Source organism: Phlebotomus papatasi, chromosome 2 (genome assembly GCF_024763615.1).
Source record: "Phlebotomus papatasi isolate M1 chromosome 2, Ppap_2.1, whole genome shotgun sequence".
Classification (NCBI taxonomy): domain Eukaryota; kingdom Metazoa; phylum Arthropoda; class Insecta; order Diptera; family Psychodidae; genus Phlebotomus; species Phlebotomus papatasi.
In genome coordinates, this window is record NC_077223.1 from 76,032,049 (window position 1) to 76,054,923 (window position 22,875).

Here is a 22,875-nt window from a genome sequence, read left to right on the forward strand (position 1 = left end):
ACTATAGTTCGTGTATATGTTCTTGTAGAGTTAAAACTGGATTCTGAAAAAGAATAAAATTCTATATCTAAATTCTTTAATAATCGAAAAATCCTGAAACTGCCATTAAAATAGCGGAAGTGTGAATTGTTTATCAAAAATTGCGAAAATATCATGTATATTTGACGAGGTTCTCAAGTATTGCAAAAATGTTACAAAAATACTCCTCAAATCCGAAACAATACCAAATTAGCGACTAAGAAAACTTTTCTTTGCGGAGACTCGTAATCTCATAACATTTAATATGCCTGATCGCTTGAAAATTGGTTTGAAAAATCACAAAAAATACAAAAAAATGTGAAAATATTGAAAAAATAAATAATAAGAATTATTGCCGAATAATATTGCAGAGAAAAATAAGATGAAAATTAACTTTACACATTTTTTTCTTTTCCGAATTCCTAATTGGAATTTTACTTATTATTTTCAAAAAAGCGCAAATTATGAATGAGAATTTTTAAATTTTACAGGAAAATGATATGAATCCAATAATCCTTGTCAAATTGCTAAAAAAAAAGAAAAATTCAATGAAAACTGGTTTTTTGTTACAAAAATATCTGAAAATTCACTTTAGCATTATTTGACAATTTTCAGAAAATTTATACAAAACCACCGTATTTATAATTGAAAATTCATTCATTCATTCATTCATTTTCAACCGCTTATCCCAATTGGGGTCGCGGGCCCATGACATCCAATCTAACAGCCCACGTTTAATATACACGTTTAGCCCACGTATAATTGAGAATTGTATTTATAATTAAAACCATATTTATAATTGAATTGGTGCAAATGCAAAGGGCCTTTCTTTAAGTTTTTTACTGTAGTAAAATATTAAAGAGAAATTTGGCATGAAATGCCGTTGCAGTCATTTAAGTGTTAACTCTTTCGTCTTTTTTGGGACTCTGACTACCTACCCAAAGCAGCATATGAATATTCTGTGAAAAACGATGTTTTTTTTTTAATTATTCAGAATCGATAAAAATCTGATTTTTGTGGATGATTACAAACTATAAGAATGTCCAAATATTTTGTAGGACCTCAATTAATTCCTGAGCTTAGATATTTTTGATTAAAAAAATGGTGAAATTGGCTTCCAGCATATGCTGCGGTCCGGAAAGAGTTAAGAGGAGTCGCGATGAATAAATAACAATGTTATTTAATTATTTATTCATTCATTCAATTTATAATTACTTCAGTATTCAGTGTTTTTTCTCTCTCTCTCTTCTTTTTATGTTTTTGGCTGTCAGACTCAATCAGGTCCATATAGCCATTTCGCTCACTCTTATTTTTACATACGAGTTCCATCTGTTTTTCTCTTTTCCCGTATGTTTGTTCCTCTCATCTCTCCTTATCATTTTTCTTTTTGCTCCATCACAAATCCTTTTTTTTTTTTTGCTCCCTTATGTTTTACCATACTTCCTTTCTTGATATTTTTGCGTTCAGTTTGTAGCTTTTAAGGACGGTGAAAAACTGTTTTCCAATTATTCACCGGACGCGCTTCGATCAAGGATCGAACCGAGGGCCTCTGCGTCACAAAGCCAACACTTTGCCCGTTGAGCTACCGAGACCCCTTCAGTGTTTTTTGCGACCCAGCGCGCTGAATGTCAAAAACGATTTCCACAAATAGTTCCACACGAAAATCTCACCTGATTCTCTCCGATATTCGTGGATACGGGAGAGCAGGCAGGTGGGAAAAGTAGGAGAAAATGTCACGGAGAGAGGCTCGCATAAAATTTTCTCTCACAAAGTGGAGGATACATACGGCCCCAGGATGCTGGGAGTTTCAAAAATAACAGTCGACTTTGGAATCAGAAATGGATTTTTTGTAAAATGAATTTCTCGCAAAATTCTTTTTAAATAATGTTAATTTATTTCTTAAGACATAGTTTATTTATCATTGAGGTGATTAACAGTAAGCATTATTGAAAAATCTTGCGACAAATCCCTTTTTGCGCTGTGTCTATCATCTCTATCCTTTTCTGACGTATTTCACCGGTAGATAAAAAAAACGCGGAAAACCAATTGAATTGGAGGCTGAGATGGGGCTGCTTTTTTACTCTGCCCATGCCATCAACTCTTTGAGGTCTTTGTCATCCGTATCGGCGGCCGTAGCTGCTGGAGAAAACGTGTTTTTAGGGCATGAGTCATACACAAAGACCAGAGATAATTTCTTGAGAGAATATTACATTGAGAGTACAGACCTTTTTTCTTTTCCTTGGCTTTCTCCTTAATCTCATCGGACGGCACTTCTGGTAGCTCTGTTGCACTAGGACCAACACCAAGGAGCTCCTTATCGAGTTCCTCCTGTTCGAGCTCTTCCAGCTCCTTCTCCAACTCATCCTCGTCGATGTCTTGACCTGGAAATGGGTTAAAGTGGTTACTGGAGGATGTCTTATTAGAATCTTGTTCGATGGGAAACCTTACCGAATGATACTGGATTGGAAATAGCGTCGGAAATCTCTGTTGCAATATTCTGTTGCTCAGCAATATCATCCATCATGTCGTGTATCTGATCGACATCCCTGCAAGGAAAAAAATTTGCCGTTAAGAAGAAGAGAACAAAGGAGCAAGATCCCAATGGGACGCACATGTTATTGTGGGCAGCTTTAAGGGCATCAGCGGCATTCTTCATTGTCGTCAAGACAGCCGTATTGGTATTTGCACTCTCCAGTGCTTCTCTCTGCATCTCTATTGTGGACAATGTCCCATCAATTTGCTGCAGTTGCTTCTCATACTTCTTCTTCCGCTTTAGTGCCTGGATGGCCACTGAAAGATCCGGAATTGAGTGTCTGAAGGTCATCCACTCGCATCTAAAGATTTTCAATAATGCAAACCTCTCTTGTTTTTCGATCCATTCTTCCGTGCAATGTCCAGCTCAGCTTCGATTTTTGACTCCAGAAATTCCTGCTTCTTTATCAGCATGTTCTCTGTCTCGCGGAGTTTCTGGATGGCCTCACCAGTTGTGGGGGCTTGCTCCCCTTTCTTCCCAAACATCTTCCCGAAGAAACTCATTGTGCCCTGCCTGTTTTACACAACACAAATCGCACTAGTCTCTGCACTCACTGGACTATTTACAAGCCACCCTTTTCACCCAAATTCACAAAGTTTTCACAGAAAATCTTGCCAAAAGCAATAAAATTGCAAATTTTTTAGGAATTTTCACTCTATGGATGCGTCATACAATCTGACAACCATTCGGTGATCTACAATCGGATTTCTTCGGGTTCAAATCGCGGTTGGGAAGTTGAAAGGTTTCTCCAAACAGCTGTGAATGACATGCTGCAATTTGTGGGAGGTCGTGGTGTTGCTCCAAAATATTGTTAAAATTAGTGAGTAAAACAAGTTTATTTTGTGTGAAAAATGATGTGAATCAGTACTATGAGTGCTGTAGTGTGTTTTTTGATAATTTGTGCCATCATCTACGGTGGAATAACATGGTAAATATCAATCTGAAAATGTCCCTGAATGCCCCATTAGGAGAAAAAAAAAACTAATTCGATTGATGACCTAATGTTTTGGTGGGCCCCAAATTTGACAAAAAATCCCCCTTCCTAATTGCGCATTTCAGGCTACTCCCCAAACTCTTTGGATGGTTTCTTGTGCACAAATTCAAAATCAAGGTGCGCTTTGGTCGGATAAGCTTCCCTTTTTGCTTGAGAGATGTTGAAGTCTGCAAAAATGGATTTTCTGTGGTGAGTTACTTTTACACCGGGAATTATCAATAATCAGGTGTGATTCTTTCAGTTCTTTCACAATCACACATATTGTAATGCACCGATTTTCTTAAAGTCGTCAGATCGGGATGTCCTTCTCAGGGTATACTATACGTATTGAACATCCCTGATACCAAAAATTATACACTAAAATTTTAAGGGTCTGGGCTTAAGTCCGGCCGGCCGTCCGGCCTTCCGTGCTATACACAATATCTCCTGTTTAGAAAGCGATGTTCATTTATTAATCGCCTTTAACATCTATCTACTCACGCATACGACAATTTCTATTCTATATATATGGCCTCTACGCATTCAGAGCAGTTTTTTTTTCAAACATTGCATTTTTGACAGAATTTTGACATTTCTATAAAGGCGTCTACACATTGGGAGCAATTTTCGTCAAAAATTGCGTTTTTGACAGAAATTTGACGTTTCTCCCTACAACGCTGCAGGGAATTTCCTTAAAAAAAGCAATTTTTGACAAAAATTGCTCCCAATGTGTAGAGGCCATAATGCCTAGTCCCCGGCGAGTGGCCTTCAAAGTAGTAGCCAATTTCTTACTTTCATATACAAATGCGTATGGGAATTTTTCTGCACTCGTGATCGTTATGTTAAATATTTAAAAAGTGAGAAGTTTTTCCGTATTATAAGATACCTTTCCGTATGGAGGGATAAATATACTAAATTTTTGTTTAAATAATTTTTTCCTCGGAGCACTGTGAGCTGAGTCCGAGATCAATTTAGGAATTGGCTTCAAATAGCTCCATATAAAAAGGCCAACTTGCCAGGCGCTTGCATAATGCACAACATATTCCATGAAGGAACAAGGCCTTCCCGCAAGGGGATTTCTAGACATACATTATTATTTTTTTCTTGTACGGGTTGAGGTTGTCAGTCCCATGCCCGTGGAATCAAGTGCAGTGAAGCTCACTGGATGCAATCCGAACACCTTTAACGCCAGAAATATTCCTGGTGACCTAATGGCCTCTCCACACGAGAGAAATTTATGTCCATATTGAAGCAAATTCCCTACGCTTTTCTAAGAAAAACTCTTCAATATAGACATAAATTTCTCTAGTGTGAAGAGGCCATAAAGGGGATTCGAAACCGGGACACTTGCATCATAGAGAGAGTGCTCTACCACTTGACCCATTGAGTCCCATTGACATTTTTATTCTAATAAAAATCGCTCGTAAAAATTTTGTAAAACCTTGTTGTCCCATTTAGCATAGTAACGAGGTATTTTACTACCCCTGTCGCCATAAGGATAGGATTCCTTGTCAAATCTTTTGGTTTTTAACAAAATATTTTGTTGATACTAAATTTATCATATAATTTTTTACCGTTAATATACAAGATCTTGTAAAAGTTGTGTCAATATTATTTTTTTAATCATAAAAAAACACTGATGTTGTAGTCGGGAATGGTTTCTAATGATGTCTACATACTCCAAGCAATTATCGTCAAAAATTGCCCTTTTTAATAAATTCTGACTTTTCTGCTTACAAAGATAAGGAAATTTTCCTTCAAGACAATTTTTTAAAGAAGTTTCTCATAGTGTGTAGAGACCATAAAAGTCCTATGAATTTGATCATTTCCCACAGACAGCATACGGGCGCATAATTCCTATACGAAAAAAAAAATCGTAAAAGTGTTCGTAAATGTTTGTGAATTCCTATGGGGGAGTTACGAAATGCTCGTGAATCGTATAACTCACAAACATGTTCGTAAAAGTTTGTACTTTTTTCACAAACATTGTTCGTAACATGATCACTTGACGAGCATTTTTTGTACTTTTATAAACATTTGTTCCTAAATGTTCGTAAACACACAAAAAATGTTCGTAAAATTTTGTCATTTGTTCGTAAATGTTTGTTTTCCTGTCGAACATTTTACGCCAGACGATTTTCTTCACAAAAGCATTTTTTGACAAAAATAATGTAAAGATTTAATTTTCCACCTTATAGCAATAAATGCTCTGTTAAGGCAACCCTATATTCGAGACGCAATGTCTCCTTTCTAGGCCAGCCCCTCTAGTGATGGTGGAGACGACTGTAATAGTTTAGTTGATCGTACGATCTCAGTGGGTACGGACGTGAGTTCGTAGCGAGTCGTACAAGTGATAGGACATAGTGCGGAGAGCTCGCGACAATCTGGAGCACACACCAGTCGATTTGCATAAGCAGGTCACCTCCTAAGTATATATTAAATTTAATTAATTGCTTGTCCCCTATGATAGTTTCTAATATATAGGTATAGAAGCTTTTAATTTTGTTGAAAAACCGGTTCAACAGCGGTTTTAACGATTTATATGGAAATCTTGTTTTGAGGAATTTTTCATTTTCTCATCTTTTTGTAGCGCAGTTTCAGAACACTGTACTACCTTTGAACTCACAAAAAAAAAATAAAGATCGATAAGTAGGATTTCGAGATATTTCAATTAAAAGATTTCAATTTTAAGAAAATGTGATAATAGCGTCAAACAAAAGAAAAAGTCAGATTGCTTTTCACAGACCACGGAATTTTTCGCAGTTTTTTGCGGACTGCGGTGTTTTTTGTTAATATTTGCGTTAATTTTTGCGGGTGTTCGAGAGGCTCTAATCTTCAACTTTGAGGCCTCTATCTTTAAAAATTTCCGATAATAATCGACTAAAGTTCATATACAAAAAATATAATATCCTTGAATAAAATTACTATTAAGTTTTACTAAAGAAAATTAGCATTTTTTATATACAAACCTACTTCTAAAATTTGCTCACAAACCGAATTTGCAATGAAAGAATCACACCTTTCTAAGCTGATCTAGTCTTATCACTTGCTTTCTGTTGGTGCTGACCACAAAATCTCATTGGGAATCTTTTAGCACATCGATGAAATTGGGATTCGCAGTAGTTTCTTCAATTCTGAAGTGTCAAAATTCCTCTCAATTAACATCCGCGATATTAGGATCAACAAGGATATTGTGGGTAAAACTGGAAGTGGTTTTCCACCTCCTACAGTTTATTCCGACCCTGTGGACTTTCGTAATAAGAAAGTGCCAACATCCATCATTAACTTTGCCCAGTTTATGGCTATCCACGTCTATAACATCTCATTGGTGTTGATGAACAATGATTTGGACGCTGGATGGTTGCTTCATGCTATTGCCAGTGAATTACATTTGGACGGAAGTATTGTCCACAATTCCAAGACACTGATAGTTACCGCTGCTCTGTGTGATGCCCAAGCCAAGGTGCTTAGGCATTTTCCCACGAGAAAGCCCTCCCTGGAGAGCCACAGTAAAATCAAGCCATCTCTGGCAGAGATTAATTTTGGTGTGGCTCTGGAGGGAATTTTGTTGGCTCAGGGACCAATTTCTGTGGAGAATCTCCAAGTGACTGTGAGCAATACCAAGACTACACTTCACGATGGCCTCTACAATTTTATGCGTGATCTCAGGAGAAGTTCATCACCAAAGAAAAGTCACTCAGTGGGTTGTGCAGAAAAGGACGGGCAGAATGCTTATGATTGTATCTCACCCATTATTCCAAAGAGCTTTACGCTCAAAATTGAAGATACCACAATTTCTTCAGTGAGAGAAAATAGTTCCAATGATTTTTCTGCTCAACTTCAAGCCTTCACGGTTAGTGGGAAGTTTAGCAGAAATAATTCTCAGACACAGTACAGTCTCCCAATTCTCTATATGGGATTGCATGTTCAGAGTTTTGAGATTGACACAAATCACGAGAAGATTCTCTTTGTGGACAAGTTGACTATGGATTCGAAGTTGGAGAATGATACTGTGAATCTCTACTTGAAGTTGACAACTTTTCAGGTAATTTATAACCATCCGGATATCTATGGATGGCTAAATAGTAATTTCCTGCAAGCTATGAAATCCAATCCGGGTCCAATGAGAGTTAAATCGCGTCAGGATGTTGATAGGAATGGAGATGAGTCAGCTGTAGAGGCTTTCTTGAAGAAAGTTGTTATCAAGGGATGTGCAGAGTTGTGGAATGTTTCGTGCTTGGGAAAGCTCAGTGGAGGTCAATCGGCGACCATTAACATCAATCATGCTAAGCTTTTGCTGGAGCAATTTGATGAGATCAGGAGTTGCGTGTATGAGAATAAATTGGCCAATTTGCTGTTGGAGAATCGTCACTGGAGCACAGAACTCATGGTGGAGGCTCTCTGGTGGTCCTTGGGAAACAGTGGAAAGGAGTTCAATAAGAAGAAGGTGCATACCAAAGGAAGTCCCTTCTATATGGGAGTCAGTCTCATTAAGATCAGTAGCTATGGGAACGCTACGAAATTGGATCTATCTGTTCATACTTTGAGGCTGGAATGGAGTCCTCTCCTGACAGAATTTATCAGTCAGACGCTTTCTTGCATTGAGCAGTACAAAATGCCAAAGTTGCAAGATCAAGTTCTGAGGAGTAGTCGGAAGAGGATCCGGGAGAATAATGGAAGTATTCTCGTGAATGCTAAAGTAACAGACATCAATTTGTTCTTTTTCAATTCGCACGAAGCTTGCGTTCTCATAAACTTGACTGAAGTGTCTCTGGCTAGAAATCTTCAATTGACCGTCCTCAAACTCTGTGGCCTTCAGATGGCTTTTAGAAATGAGGTGAGCAGTATTGGGTTGACACTGAGTGATTTTCCTGATGTTTTCTCCTCGGTGAAGTTGATACGAGTTGAGTATCAGCCGCAATCGAAAGTTCCCGATGTGCCTCAGATAACTGTCCATGTGGCCAATAATACAGAAATTGTATGGAATTCTCTTCTGCACATGCACATTTTTACCCTTTGTCAGGAGATCAAGGCTTTCCAGGACTCTCTGGGTGTGGCAAAAGATAAAAAGTCAGCTGAACCAGTTCCAGAGACAGATCAGAAAATCAAGTTGATTTTCGATTTGTACGCCGAGGGAAGTTCAATGCTGGGAATTAAAATTTCTCAGAAGCATTCAATGCAGATTTTCCTGGAAAATCTCTATCTAAGTCGAACAGATCGATGGTTGATTTCTCTGGAAAATGGCTATATTAATCTCGATGAGCAACATATCTTCACATTTAAGGATGTCAATATGAGACTTCTAAGAGAAGTTGATATGTTAACAGCTGAAAGGACTCACTATGAAAACTTTGTTCTGCCGTCAAATCGTGTCTGGGTGACATCAATCAGGAGATTCAGTGGAATCTTCCCATATGACTATAACTTTTCCGATGCAATTCAAAATGAATTTGTTTCACTGTTCAAATGGCTCAAAGTCATTCATAATATCAAGAAGAAGCCCTTTACAGTTAACTCACCACTTCCCTGTGATATGCTCATTCAAGTCAAAGAATTTTTACTAGAGATGAGTGATGATCCATTTGAAGTTAAACTCAGGGATAACTATGTTTTACTTCTGGATGAATACAACGAAAGTATCGAAAGGAGGGAATTGCTTGAGCAGAAAATAGCACAGATGTGTCAGGAAAGGCCATTGATGCCGGCTAGGACGATTGAAAGTATGAGAGCAATGCTGGAAAAGAAGAGTTCCGAGATCTACATTCAGAGATCCAAGAAGATAGCCGAAGCTGGACCACCGCGAACTAGGCTAATAGCCTGGATTATGTCAGATCTGGAGATTATGGCAATGGCAGATCCGTCGATTCATGGCACGGAGAATGTCGTAAAGATGATGAAGGAGATTGATAGTGATAGTCCATGGCCAGAAGAGGGCCTGGAATTTATAACGCTCTGGTGTCGAGCTGTCAATATGAGTTGTTCTGAATGGAAATTCATGTTGAGGGATTTTCCACAGCCGATGTTTGCAGTGAAGCAAATGAGGTTGTTTGGACATCTCTGTGGGGCGGAACAAGTGGCGCCCCGCAGGGCAAAACGTGATGTCCAGATTGAAATTGGGGAACCCTTTGGTACCCATACAATTCAACGAGGAATGCCAGCTTTGAAGTTCTACCATGACTTTGACTGTGAACTCGATCAGTGCAGTTACGCCTTTGGACCGTGTTGGGAACCAGTAATGGCTCAGTGTAATTTGAGTTTTGAGAAAATATCAGCTCCATCTCGAGATCCTAGTCCTCTACTTCCGTTCTGGGATAAACTGCGACTTTTACTCCATGGACGTCTAACGATGATAGTTAGGCAATTTACAGTACTGTTGCATGCCTCACTAGACCCGTATAATACGACAGAAGAGATGGAGTTGACATGGAATAATTGTGGAATTGTCTGGACCAATGCTAAAGTGATGTTCAAGGGAGAGCTCAATGTGAGTGTGAGAACAGCTTCGAGATATGACGATTGCAGGCTTCTGCATTTCCCAAATCTTAAACTGACATTCAAACTTCACTGGATTTGCCTGGCTAATCCGAATGATCATCATTCAGTCATCCCATGTGCTCCCGACAAACTACCAGAGTATTCTAGCAATCAAGTTCATGATTCCTTCAGGGCTTTTAGATCCCAAAACCTAAATATTTGGATATCATTTGAAACTAGAGCAGTTTCAGGACAACAGCCAGAAATTGATATACCCAATTTAGTGCTCTATGGTTCGACTTTGAGATGGTTTGAGAATCTAAAGCTCATTCTGTCAGGTGTAACGAGACCGACGCGTCGTGGACCAGTTTTCAATAATGTTCGTCCGAGGAAGAAGCAACTGAGTCGACACTATCGCAAAGCACATCTTCAGATGAGTTTGCACAAATTTCAAGTTCTCTACTGGATTTCCCATGCTCTCAATCGGGGATTTGAACTGAATGGTGGAAGGGTGTCTTTTAGTTCTGAACACACCCTAACCCTCTATCCCATAGATGATGGTTTGATTCATAGACCACGAGCTGATTGGGCTACCATGTACATGAATTGTGAACTAAATGATACTGAGATCTGGCTGAAGAGTATTCTAAATGAGAGAGCTGATGCAAGTTCAGAGAGTCTAGTCAATACGGAAAATCCCAAGATTGTCAAATTCTACTTTTTAAGTGTAGCTAAGGTTTCTTACGGCCGGGAAGCTATGCTTGCATCAACGGGAACATCAAGTGAACAGAAGCACAAGGATAGTCCTACACACAAATTGGTAGTGTACGATCTCAAGGGAGCCTGGACGAAGAATAATAGAGATGTGGCTTTTGCTCTCTTTGACTCCTTCATGAAGTCTCAGAAGTTGAAGAAGAACCTCTCAACAGAAGTATTAAAGGGTTTCCGCAAAGATGGTGGTAGCACAACGACTCCTTTGAAGACACGTCGAACTGACTCCAATATATCCACAGTTACACCACCACCAGGAAGTTCAATTCTTGCAGCTGGAACACCTACAAGTAGCCTCAATAAATCCCAACAGACTAGTCATGCTATCACAATGCTGCAACAATTGATTGCCGAGGCTGATCACAAATTTCACGTCTACAGTGATGATCTGTCAACGCAAACCAGGGAACAACAACTACAGGGACTTCAGGCTTGTCAGGATTCCGACGTTACCCACTACAACTGGTTCATTTCGCTAGTGAATTCCCAAGTACTCCTCAAAGGATGCGAAACCTCTGGCTATGTCATCCTAAGTGCTGCCAAAACAGAAATTCTGCAACGAGTTCATCGACCAGTTTGGCGGGATCGGAGTCTCGTGTCTAAGACAACTTGGGTGGGTTCCCTAGAGTGCATGCAGTATTATGCCACAGTTAGTGCTGGTGAGAATGATTCACTCTTGGATGAGAATATTATGTGGTTGACCGTGGATAACATCCAGGAGAAGGACAAAGAAGCCACGGTGATCAATGAACTTCCTGACATCCCTCATCTGGTGGGTAGTGGTCAGAGTGTTGGTGGTGTCGTGTCTGAGACAGTGGGAGCTTCTGGACCACCAGGATTGACAGCAACTCAATTGCAACGAATAGTATCCAGGTGCAAGTGTGAATTTTTCTACGTCAGCTACGGAGATACAAGTATTGATCCAGGAACACTAACTGAAGTGCCCCCAGTACCGGCAGAGGATAGTCTGAGTCCATGGGAACGTCAGGATGATCCAGTAGATGCATTCACTCTAATGCATCATGATCTAAATGTCTGCACAAATTCTCTGCAATATGCAATGATCTTGGACATTGTAAATAATTTGATGCTTTTTGTGGAGCCACAGAGGAAGCAGGCCTCTGAGAAGCTAGCCAGGATGCGTTTCCAGTTGCAGCTGTCGAGTGGAGAGGACCAGAAGAGACCTATTCTGCATCTTCAAACTCAAGTGAGCAAAGTTTTTTTCTTAAGGTTCTTGGGGATCTATTATGTTATTCGACAGAAAAACGCACGAATTCTATCGACCTTTCTGCGTTAATTTATTTCACAAGACTCCAACATCTGAATACTTCTACTGTTGACTCTTAAAGACTAACGAAACGACTCCATTACATAATTACAATTTTTGGCTTATATAGTCAACTGGGGAAAAAGGTGGGAAATGCAACGATTTGGGGGAATATAGGAAATGGAATAAGGTGAAAGAATGTTAAGAAATAAAGTGCGTTTCAAAACCATATACGCACCCCCAAATTTCATGTTCTGGGCAGATGAAGCTATTGTTTTTCTTTCGCTTCTGCTTTTAGAGTTACTTTTTAGAACTTAATTCCAGGTAAAAATAAAATTTTAAAATATTTCACTGGTCGTTAAAAATTAAAAGACTGAATCTGGTACGTTTTCAGGAGTTTCAAAACCATATACGCACCTTCGTTTTATTCGGAAAAATGAGTGCCAACCCTACAAATACAATGTTAATAAAGCGTGTCCTGTATTTAAAAGACAAGAAGACAAATGACGCTCATTAAAAAACTATAGTACTTATAAAATACTATTTATATTTCTTGAAAGGGTATTTAATTGTGACTCAAATCCACTTTATGGTTTTTTATTCAAGCGGTTTCTTCGCGAAATCTCGCGTCATCTTCTTTTACTCCCCTCATAAGGCTCTGGACAAGGTCGTCCCCAGGATTTCTGACGACTTTCTTCCGTTTTCGTGCGAAGTCCTACAAATCTTTGGCTGAATTAGCCTTCTTCTTCAAGTCCCCTTTCAAAATTCTCCAGTATTTCTCAATGGGGAGGACTTCTGGAGTGCAGGGCGGGTTGACCTTCCTATCTACATATTTGACATTGTTTTTGGAAAACCATTCCAGGGTGGCTTTCGCGTAATGACATGATGCCAAATCAGGCCAAAATAGAGGAGGGATATCGTGGATTTGATACAGTGGCAAAAGTCGTTTTTGGAGGCACTCTTTAATGTAGATGCCCACGTTCATCGTCCCTGTCACGAAAAATTCTTCGCTGCGACGTCCACAAGAGCAGATTGCCATTCAAACCACATATTTCTTCGGGAACTTGTCGTACTCTTTGAACTTGAACTTGCCGTACGAGTCTTCGCCGTGTAAAACTGTTGGCCGGGCAACTGTGTAAATTCACCTTTTACGACAGTTTCGTCGTCCATCAAAATGCATCCTTGAAAGCCTTTCAAAACTCGATCACTCAGATTTTTCGACCTCGTTTTGGCATTTTGCCTCTGCTTGTGCGTGCGATGGGGAGCAGTTTGAGCTTTTTTGCCCACTTCTCTGACTGAAAAGCAAGGTTGCTTCTGGAAAAGCGCCAACACTCTCTTCTCCATCTTCTTGTCTACAGCTCCAGGTTTTCTGCCACATCCTGGCTTTCAAACAACAGTCTTGAGTTCCTTGAAGCATAATATAACCCTATGCACCGTGGATGGACACTTTCCGGTGATCATTCCGATTTCAGAATAGCTCGCTTTTGAATTCTTTAGGTACGTGTCCACGATCAATTTGCGCAGATTCTCCATTTTTATCACTTCAGCCAAAACACAACCTTTTCAAAATTTTTTTTTCAGAAATGAAAAGCTGATGAAATTCTCTTGAAACGTAAAAAAATCAAAACAAACTCAATTCCTATTGTATATAACTTCATGTCGAAAACTTGTCATTTAAATCCAGGACACGTTTTAATTAATAGCATGTCCTTTCTTACGAATTTCTTCATACAAATGCTTGGGCATTCTGTTAATGAGTGTAGACATTGTTTCTCGAGGAATGCTGTCCCAGGCTTGAAAGATGGCCCTTTTAATTTTACCCATGTTGTTGTAACATAGATTATCTTTGTAAATAATGCGAATAAGAATACCCCAGAGGTTCTCTATCGGATTGAGATCTGGAAAACGGGCTGGCCATGGAAGGACACGGATTTTCTGGGCAGAAAGTCACTCCAACGTCTCAGTACTCTTATGCACGCTTGCATTGTCTTGCTGAAATATGTACTTATCACGGGGTTCCGGTGTAAGAAAGGAGAAGAGGCCACCCCTGATGATTCCAATGTCGGGGCCATTCAAATTGAACTTTTTTTTGTCAGAAAAAATAACCTGAAAGAAAAAAAACAAATGAAAACATTAAGTACTTAAAATCTATAAAACTTATTTAATATCTTGGTCCAGTCCTGTTGCATATTCACTCTGGCAAATTCCAAACGTGAAGCAAGATGGTGTAGCTTCAGACGTGGAGCCGGTGCCATCGTAACCCTTTGAATATGTTGGGAGCGTTTAATAGTCCGAATAGTCCGTCAGACTGTGCTTTTCGACGCATTCAGCTTCAACTCATCCAAGATACCCTTGCAACTACATGTCGTGTTCGACACAAGTTTCAAAATCTTCCTCTGTGTTCGGTCGGAAAGCATTCTTTTTCGTACATGATTGCGTCTACTATCATATTCTTCTGGATCTTTCAAAAAATTGCGTAGAGTTCCTTCAGCACGACTTAACGATTTGACACTTTATCCTCCTTATACGCAATTATTATCCCCAATTTCTTGTGAAGAAACGATCTTTCCACGTGGCATTTTTACCAAAAGTTCACTTAGAACTGTCATTGACAATAAAGTGACATTTTTTCGGAAATGGATTAGCCAGATGCGAAAAACGAAGGTGCGTATATGGTTTTGAAACTCCTGAAAACGTACTAGATTCAGTCTTTTAATTTTTAACGACCAGTGAAATATATTAAAATTTTATTTTTACCTGGAATTAAGTTCTAATAAGTAAATCTAAAGAAAAAAGTAGAAGCGAAAGAAAACCAATAGCTCCATCTGCCTAGAATATGAAATTTGGGGGTGCGCATGTGGTTTTGAAACGCACTTTACAGTAGACTCTCTCTCAATCGGGAATATGGGGCAAAATGTCATCCGGTTTATCGATAGATTTGGGCGTCAAAGCCTTTGTAAATTCCACAAAGAGCGCTCATTTATAAAGAATCACGATAAAATAGGAAGAACTAGGGGAAAGTACTCTAGGTTGGACCAGAAAAACGAAGTTCAAACATTAACATTTTCTTCTGGGAGAATTGACATTGTATGTTAATTTTCGATGCACCGACAAAGTCTCTAGTTCTTTAGGATTCCACGCCTACATCATTTAGGATTCAAAAGTTCTTAGTTTCTTCTTACAAGAATGTTAAAGATATTGTGTCGATTTGGTCCAACCCATGGTGCAGTTTTTACCTTCGAATGTGGCGGTACATGCCTGTGAATCTTGAATTTTCTCGGAAAATATTGCTGACGATACATTAAACGACCTATTATGAACTAGCTGGAGGTCTAATTCATTCACTGAAACTATCACTGCAGTGAAAAGCGTGAGTAAATAGAATCTTTTTAATTTTTTGTCAATTACTGCTTTTCTCTTTCCAAAAATTGATAGAAACGCCATATTATCGATATGTCAACCCTAAAATACGACTGCGTAAGAGAAGGGTGATGCTTCGAGAGTATTTTGAAGTTAATAAATTGAGGTTATGTAGATTCCGGAAATAAAAGAAAAATGTTGAAAATTGCGTCTCATTATGTGATATTTTACCAATGAAGTGTACTGTCTATTTGTTACTTGTGACAATTGAATATAAATGTAAAGTTTTAGAGCAAAATTTAGAATAAAAAGGCATACTTGTGCCTTCCCAAAAATTCTCTTGCACTTGTTGTCCTAGCGATTTCTGCCCACTAATTATCCGGAAGCATCCGGGTTTAGCTTCATTGTGTCTTTCAGTCTTCATCTTGGAAGATTCAAGAAAATATTCTGCAAGGTTCTTTTCCTCTTCGATTTCCAGATATTCAGATTTCCAGATGTTGATATCGCGGGGTTTTAGCCTTGTCATTAGTGTGGGATTCTTTTTGTCTCCCATTTACCCTTGGTCTCCTTGGTCCACTTAAATCGTATCACAGTTCCGACTTTCGCTTTAACCTTCTTGGCCACCTCAATGATCTCCTCACACTTCGAGACGTCACACACAAATGCATGGGCTTTTCCTTTACGGGAGCAAATTTCTTTCACAGTTTCCTTATTTCCCTCCTCATTGATGTCCCAGCAGACAACTGTGGCTCCCAGTGCTGAATATTGGAGTGCCATTTCCCTGCCAATCCCATGATCAGTTCCTGTTATCAGGACAATCTCCCCCACCACAGATTTTTCTTCCGGTGGCTTGAAGAGTAGGTAGATGCCCTCAAATAAAAAATAGGTCCACTGCACAAAGATCATGATGAGGTCAAATATGAGCACAATTGCGGAATAGACTCGAGCACCGGCATTGTTGGGTTGTACTCCCACATGATTTTGCTCAGAATTTCTCTTTCATTTTTTCTCAGTCACTTTCATTAAATTTCAAAACAAAATATCTGAGAATACTTCAAAATTCTTTTACCACACATGAAGCAAAGTAAACAAAACTGTGAGGTTATGTCGAGCAATCATGACATATCAAATGGCGGTAGAGTTGCCACATGAACATTCGAAGGCATGTAACTCTAAAATTCCAACCCAGCGTATGGGTGGTTTTCTAATTTTTCCGCCATCCACACACATAGTTTCCTTCTTGAGGAAAACTATCTTAACAAATATCAACCCTAATTAACCCTTTATATACTACAATAGTAACTTTCTTCCAAAATAAATTTTAAATAGAAAAAAAAAACAGATATTAAGTTGACCAGTAAAATTAAGTGTTGAGCCCATTTTTAATATTTCTTCAAAAAAACATAAAAACGAATCATTAGGCCCACAATTTTTGGAGGGGACTCGTGATTTATAATGATCTAACGAATATTTAATATAAATGTGCAAGTGTTTAAGAAAAGTCAAAGAAATTCACAGTATTCGAAGGCATGAACTTTCGAAGGGAGAGTACTTTCCCCTACAGCGAATTTGAGCAAATTATCTTCATAATTAATAGTGAAAATTATCAACAAAATTTTTCGCCCGATTGAAAAAGAGCCGATTGAGCGAGAGTCTACTGTAGTAGGAAAGGCAGTGAGTAAGAATTTGGGACTGTTTGGGGTAAGGGTTAGGTAATAGAGGGGTTGTGTTGACTCACAACAATTATAATCGGTTACAAATTAAATTGTAACCTTTTTTAGGTGAGGAATCTCATGTCTCAATTGAGATTCTTTGAGAAGGAGATTCATTTGATTGGAAAAGCCCGGGCTGAACAGAGAGACAGTGAGGATCTTCGGAAGGAATGGGAAGAAGTTCACTCACAGATTCAAGAGTGTAAAGAAAAATTAAATGTAAAGAGTGAGGAATTGGACATGATACTCTCTTGCTACAAAGAGACCCAACTATCAGCCATGAATAAGCTGGCGACAATCCGTAAGGATAAGCCTCTAACAATTGTTCGAGCAAATGAAATTTGCTTTAAGCATGCCCAATGGCGATTGACGGAGGCTGATGGTCAGATTGGTATTGCTGATCTTATTCTCAGTAATTTTCTCTACACCAAAAAGTCAAAGAGCGATGATTCTGTGGAGCATCTTCTTGAATTGGGCTACATCAGGATGTGCAATTTGATACCACGTGAGACATTCAGAGAGGTTCTCTGTGCCACGGAATTGCAACGTGAGATGCCAGTGGATCATAAGAGAGTTCTGCGAGTGTTTTGTCGGGAGAAGCAGCCCGTTGGGGGGATTTCGGTGAAGGAGCATTTTGAAATTAATGTAGTTCCTATTACAATTGCCATCACAAAGAAATTCTACAGCACAATGCTGAAATTCTGCTTTCCTGATCGGGATACGTCTGAAGCTGATGCTGATGACATTGATGATGCTGCAAGCACCACTTCAGGCAGTACCACATCACTGAGATCCTCAAAGCGTTCGAGCAAAAGCAAGAAGAGTAACAAAGATTCAGAGTTCTATGTGAAAATTGTCAAGGATGATGTGGAAAAGATGAAGGAGAGAGCTGAGAAGAACAAACTGTTCATTTATATAAAGATTCCCGAGGTTCCTGTTACAGTCAGCTACAAGGGCAATAAGGAGAAGAATTTTGAAGACATCACAGATTTTTCTCTGGTCATTCCTACACTGGAGTATCACAATGTCACGTGGACATGGTTGGATTTGCTGTTGGCAATGAAGACGGACAGTCGTAGAGTGATTTTGTCACAGGCGATCAAGCAAAAGCTGCAGATCAATCGACAAAAGCCACTCACTTCGATTGGGGAAAGGCCATCACCACAGGAAGAGGACAAGGCCAAGATGCTGTTTGGAAGCAGACACGCAGTAAGTCTAAACTTCCAATCTTTATCTTTGATCTTGATTCAAATTATTATAAAATCAGTTCGATCTCTCACAAGCTTGCCTACTAAAATTAGGAAAGTCGGACACTTACGGTGCTATCACACTGGGATTTTTCACAAATTAATTTTAAATTAAATTCAGCAAATTGAACATTAAAATTGCTAGAACCACTTGAATTTTTTCATAGCCAGGACACATTTATGCGAGGAATTTGCTAAATTCAAAAAAGCCGCGCAGATTGCCAGTTTTATTTTGTCATTTGTGATTTTGTTACATTATTAGAAAATTGAGTGAGTCCAGTGATGAGAAAGAAATTTTCGTACTTTATGTAGGATACGTGTTCAATAAAAATGTGTCTCAAAGTAAAAGGAAAAGATTGTGGGCCAGAAAATGGATCCAAGAATCTGCCCAAGGATTCATTAAAAAAATGTATGATGATATCGCAACTGGTGATTTTTTTGGACACAACAATTTTCTTCGTATGGCTACTGAAGAATTTGAGGAACTACTTCACATAGTTGGACCTCATTTGCAGAAAGAAACAACGAAAATGAGGGTGCCTATAATCACCTAAAATTGGAATTGTTGAGCAATTTTAACATTTTAATTTGCTGAGTTGAAATTAATTTGAGCAACCACATTTATGCTATTTTAGCATATTTAAACATGTTTTGGTGGGCCAAGTATTAGTTTATATCAATAAATAAGCGGAAATCTGTTAATTCAAATGATTTTTAATGCAAAATAATGCATAGGAATAATTCATCTGAAAATTAAATTGAATTCACAAATTGAAAAAATCCTAGTGTGATAGCACTGTTAAAGTTCAAATGCTTTTTTCCATTTTCTTTGCAACATGTGGTATTTTAAGAAATATTTTAAGTGATTATTATTATTATTATTTAATCAGAAAAATTGGGTCATCCCTCTTACAAATGTGATAATTTAAACCTAAAAGGGAGAAAGAAGAGAAACAACAAAATTAAAAGAGAAGAAAATCAGCAACAAGAAAAAACTGGACATAAGCAAATTTTAAACAAAAACAAAATCAGATACTTCCTAGGATCCAGCCTGTTGATAGAACTTGCGGATTGCAGCCTCTGAAATACGACCTTTACACGGAATCGAATTAAATAAATTCGATTTCGATCGAGATTGCTGATAGATAAAAAAAATAAACCGAACTATAAGAAAAAACAATTTAAAAAACTGCTTTCTCAAAATTCGGACAAAAATTTTAAAAGTCTGACTAAAGCATTTGAGGCTTCAAGGGTTTAGAAGAGCCAGGGGCCTCTCGACATTTCATTTTTCCATACGTTTTTGCATAGAGGCACTGAAGACCATTGGCAAGGCTTTTCCTAAAGAGAATTGACTTATCAGTCTGATATATTTCGACATTGTGCATTAAAAGCTATCTGAAAATACATACTTCATAATATTCGCCGAAATAATACAAGAACTAAGAGGAAATTTGTTTAAGTCGCGGTGCAATGTCTGCAAAAAGTTCACAAGGAAAATTGAAAAATAGCTTCACTTTTTATTAGGCTTGATGAGCCCCTGAGAAGAGCACTACACAGAAAAAAAATAGTTTTTAAAAATGTTTGTAAATGTTTGTGAATTCCTATGGAGAAATTACGAAATGCTCGTGAATCGTATAATCTACAAACATGTTCGTAAAATTTTGTACTTTTTTCACAAACATTGTTCGTAAAATGATCATTTGACGAACATTTTTTGTACTTTAAAAAAAATGTTCGTAAAACTTTGTTTTTTGTTCGTATTTGTTCGTAAATTTTTGCCAAACACCACGGAGTTATCACACTAAAAAATTTCACATTAAAGTTAAAGTGAAAAGTTGCTCATTAAAACTTCTAGAACCACTCGAAATCGCTGATTTAGTCAGGACGCATTGCTAGAATTGCTCAATGTCACGATGACATACGGGTTGTCAGATGAGTCTCCTTTGTTTTTTCAAGCATTTCAGTCGTTTGAGCGAAAATGTGCGATTTTAGTGAAGAAGAGGAAGTTTTCCTGCTGTACACTACTTTTATCTCGTGCTAAAGGACCCGTTAACTCTTTCTGGACCGCAGCATATGCTGCAAGCCAATTTCACAATTTTTAATCAAAAATATCTAAGCTCAAGAATTAATTGAAGTCCTACAAAAAATATCTTACATTTGGACATCCTTATAGTTTGTAATCATCCACAAGAATCGGATTTTTATCAGTTCTGAATAATTAAAAAACATTGTTTTTCATAGAATATTCATATGCTTCTTTGGGTACTACAGTCCCAAAAGAGACGAAAGAGTTAAGCGAGAAGAGAGAGGTTTTGGGCGAGAGATTGGCTCCTAACGCGCACCTTCACATGGTGTCGTTGAAATTCTCTGGGGCGATTTTTTGGACATAATAATTTTGTCTGGATGACTTCGGAGGAATTTAAAGAGCTGCTTCAAATCGTAGGGCTTTATTTTCAAAAGAAGACTACGAAAATGAGGGAGCCAATATCACCCAAATCTCGATTGAAGTGTGAGTTCCAGCGATTGGTGACTCAATTTGTTGTAAACGGCCTGAAAATCATCTGATCGGCTGCCTCTATTTTTGTATTCCCGGCAGTTGTAGTCCCAAATGACGGTTTCCTGATACACAGCTTCAATTAATTCGGCCACCATCTCATTTGACCACTAAATCCTAGAAGTTTATGAAGGAATATAAAATGTAGATCGAACACTTTTTTGTTTAGCTTTTTTCTTACTTATCCTCTGCACCGATCTTTTTCAAGGTCTTTTGTCCTTTCTCCATCTCGTGCGCGATAATTAGTATAGGTATTAGCACTACTTTTTATCACAATTTAATCACGAATAAATTGGTGAGAAAACTGTGGCGCTAAAACTACAAGAAATGGCTGCAATAAAGTAGTACCTGATGAAAATTTAATGAGCAAATTTTGCTCATAAATTTGCTCAATTCTCATTAATTTGCTCATTAATTATCAATCGTATTTATGCTATTTTAATCTATTTAAACCAATTTTTGTGACTCGAGTCCACTTTTTTTATCACTAAATGAATTGACTTCTAAAGGCTCTTAACGAAAATTGTACATTAGGACACATATCAGCAACAATTAATGTAAATCACATTCAAATTTTCATGTGAAATTCTCTAGTGTGGTACCACGGTAAAATTTAATCTGAGCTAATGCAGTGAATCAAACATGAGCAAGAATTCGTTCTTGTGAAAGTTAAATGGTAAAAAGTAGGTAGTTGATAATTTTTAAAAATTTATTTGATTTTTACTGACAATAGGGTAAAATGAGGTAATTGGGAACCATTTACAATTTTGGGACATTTGAGATTTTGTCATTATTTTAGAGATTCAAAAGGAAAAAATGCTGTTCCTGTTCTTCTTAATCGTCTTTTTCTTCTATTTCGCGGTCTTTGTTTTGTCTTTGTTCATCTGAAACAATGAGCAAATCTCAAATGTCCCAAATTGTAAATGGTTCCAAATTACCTCACTGTACCCTACGGTAATAATCTGATGATCCGAGGAATACTGCTGATTGCTGCACTGAAAGAAATCCGAAAAAGTTAAAATAATATTCCGGAAATGTTAATTTTACCCTGCATTATTGATCCGAAATCGGTGTAAATATTATGCTTTTTAGGTGTATTGAGGGTTAAAGTTACCCTTTTTCATGTTAATTATATCCTTAAAAAGGTGTAAAATTAACATTAAAAAATGTTGATGTATTTACCTAAAAAGTGTTAAATTTATGAGGAAAAAAAGTTAATCGCACCACCGTTTTTTCTTAGTGTGGTACTCTTCCTTTATTTTCGTCTCTCTTTTTTTCAAATATTAAAAAAATATTCAAAAAGGTGAATCTTTTTGGGTTCGAATGGCTTACCGACTTACCTATTCATCATAAGTCACTCTTTGGCTATAAAATAATGATTTTTGCTTTTCCTAAAAACCCTAAAAATAATCATAAAACTAGGAGTAAAAACTTTTTGATGCAAAATAAAATCTTAATTGATTTTTATCCCGTTTTAAACTTTTTAAGGGAGGAAGTGTCCGACTTTTCCAACTGATTGGTCCGATTCTCAGTGTTGTCCAACTTTATGTAAATTGCCCTACAATGCTCTTTAGTTCTACGTTTGACTTTAATTTTTCTTCTCTTTCCAGATTGAAAATCGAAGCCAAAGAAAGGGTGTTTTTAAATTTAACAAATCTTAGAAGTATTTGACGTGAATTAATGAATTTCCACAGGAAACGCGCGTGCTTTCGCCATTGAAGGGAAAAATGGCATATAAATGTGCTTTTGGTGCCCTATGTTGGCACAGATAAAGAAAAAAGTTACGAGAAATAAGATATTTAAATGAAAACAAAATCCCATGTATTTAATAAATGTAAAATTATTCTTCTATCACCAAATAAATTATCAACTATAATTAATTGTTTTGATCAGTTTTTTTTAACCGTTAGAAAAGATGTTTAAAATTCAGGCGGGAAAGATTTTCATCGATTTTGTGTTTCCTGTG

The 22,875-nt window shown here is 37.7% G+C and overlaps 3 protein-coding genes across 5 annotated transcripts; 1 reads left to right on the forward strand and 2 right to left on the reverse strand.

Moving 5' to 3' along the window:
* Window positions 1-1,889: 1,889 nt before the first annotated feature.
* LOC129804419 (charged multivesicular body protein 4c) lies at window positions 1,890-3,306 on the reverse strand. Of its 3 annotated transcripts, none has more exons than XM_055851683.1 (5): window positions 2,877-3,306; window positions 2,631-2,808; window positions 2,467-2,564; window positions 2,244-2,399; window positions 1,890-2,157 (listed from the first exon to the last, which is right to left on the reverse strand). In XM_055851683.1, the coding sequence occupies exons 1-5, from the start codon at window positions 3,052-3,054 to the stop codon at window positions 2,096-2,098; spliced, it is 672 nt and encodes a 223-aa protein (XP_055707658.1). In that variant the 5' UTR covers window positions 3,055-3,306; the 3' UTR covers window positions 1,890-2,095. The 3 variants fall into 3 exon arrangements, with proteins under 3 accessions (XP_055707658.1, XP_055707659.1, XP_055707657.1); XM_055851684.1 differs by having other exon boundaries at window positions 1,890-2,154; window positions 2,877-3,254; XM_055851682.1 differs by having other exon boundaries at window positions 1,890-2,399; window positions 2,877-3,254.
* LOC129804411 (protein hobbit) lies at window positions 3,288-22,782 on the forward strand. Its single transcript, XM_055851673.1, has 5 exons — window positions 3,288-3,479; window positions 3,611-3,734; window positions 6,619-11,976; window positions 17,178-18,317; window positions 22,520-22,782. Exons 1-5 carry the CDS (start codon window positions 3,421-3,423, stop codon window positions 22,568-22,570), a joined length of 6,732 nt encoding a protein of 2,243 aa, XP_055707648.1. The 5' UTR covers window positions 3,288-3,420; the 3' UTR covers window positions 22,571-22,782.
* Window positions 15,602-16,820, reverse strand: LOC129804424 (short-chain dehydrogenase/reductase family 16C member 6-like). The gene has a single exon (XM_055851688.1). It carries the CDS (start codon window positions 16,300-16,302, stop codon window positions 15,922-15,924), a length of 381 nt encoding a protein of 126 aa, XP_055707663.1. The 5' UTR covers window positions 16,303-16,820; the 3' UTR covers window positions 15,602-15,921.
* Window positions 22,783-22,875: the final 93 nt, after the last annotated feature.

Coding starts and splice junctions, on each gene's coding strand:
- LOC129804419 (XM_055851682.1), bottom strand. CDS start 3,054: ATGAGTTTCTTCGGGAAGATGTTTGGGAAGAAAGGGGAGCAAGCCCCC. Junction 2,809..2,876: donor TGGATCGAAAAACAAGAGAG/GTTTGCATTATT, acceptor CGGATCTTTCAG/TGGCCATCCAGGCACTAAAG. Junction 2,400..2,466: donor TTCCAATCCAGTATCATTCG/GTAAGGTTTCCC, acceptor ACCCATTTCCAG/GTCAAGACATCGACGAGGAT.
- LOC129804411 (XM_055851673.1), top strand. CDS start 3,421: ATGAGTGCTGTAGTGTGTTTTTTGATAATTTGTGCCATCATCTACGGT. Junction 11,977..17,177: donor TTCTGCATCTTCAAACTCAA/GTGAGCAAAGTT, acceptor AACCTTTTTTAG/GTGAGGAATCTCATGTCTCA. Junction 18,318..22,519: donor TGTTTGGAAGCAGACACGCA/GTAAGTCTAAAC, acceptor TTCTCTTTCCAG/ATTGAAAATCGAAGCCAAAG.
- LOC129804424 (XM_055851688.1), bottom strand. CDS start 16,302: ATGATCTTTGTGCAGTGGACCTATTTTTTATTTGAGGGCATCTACCTA.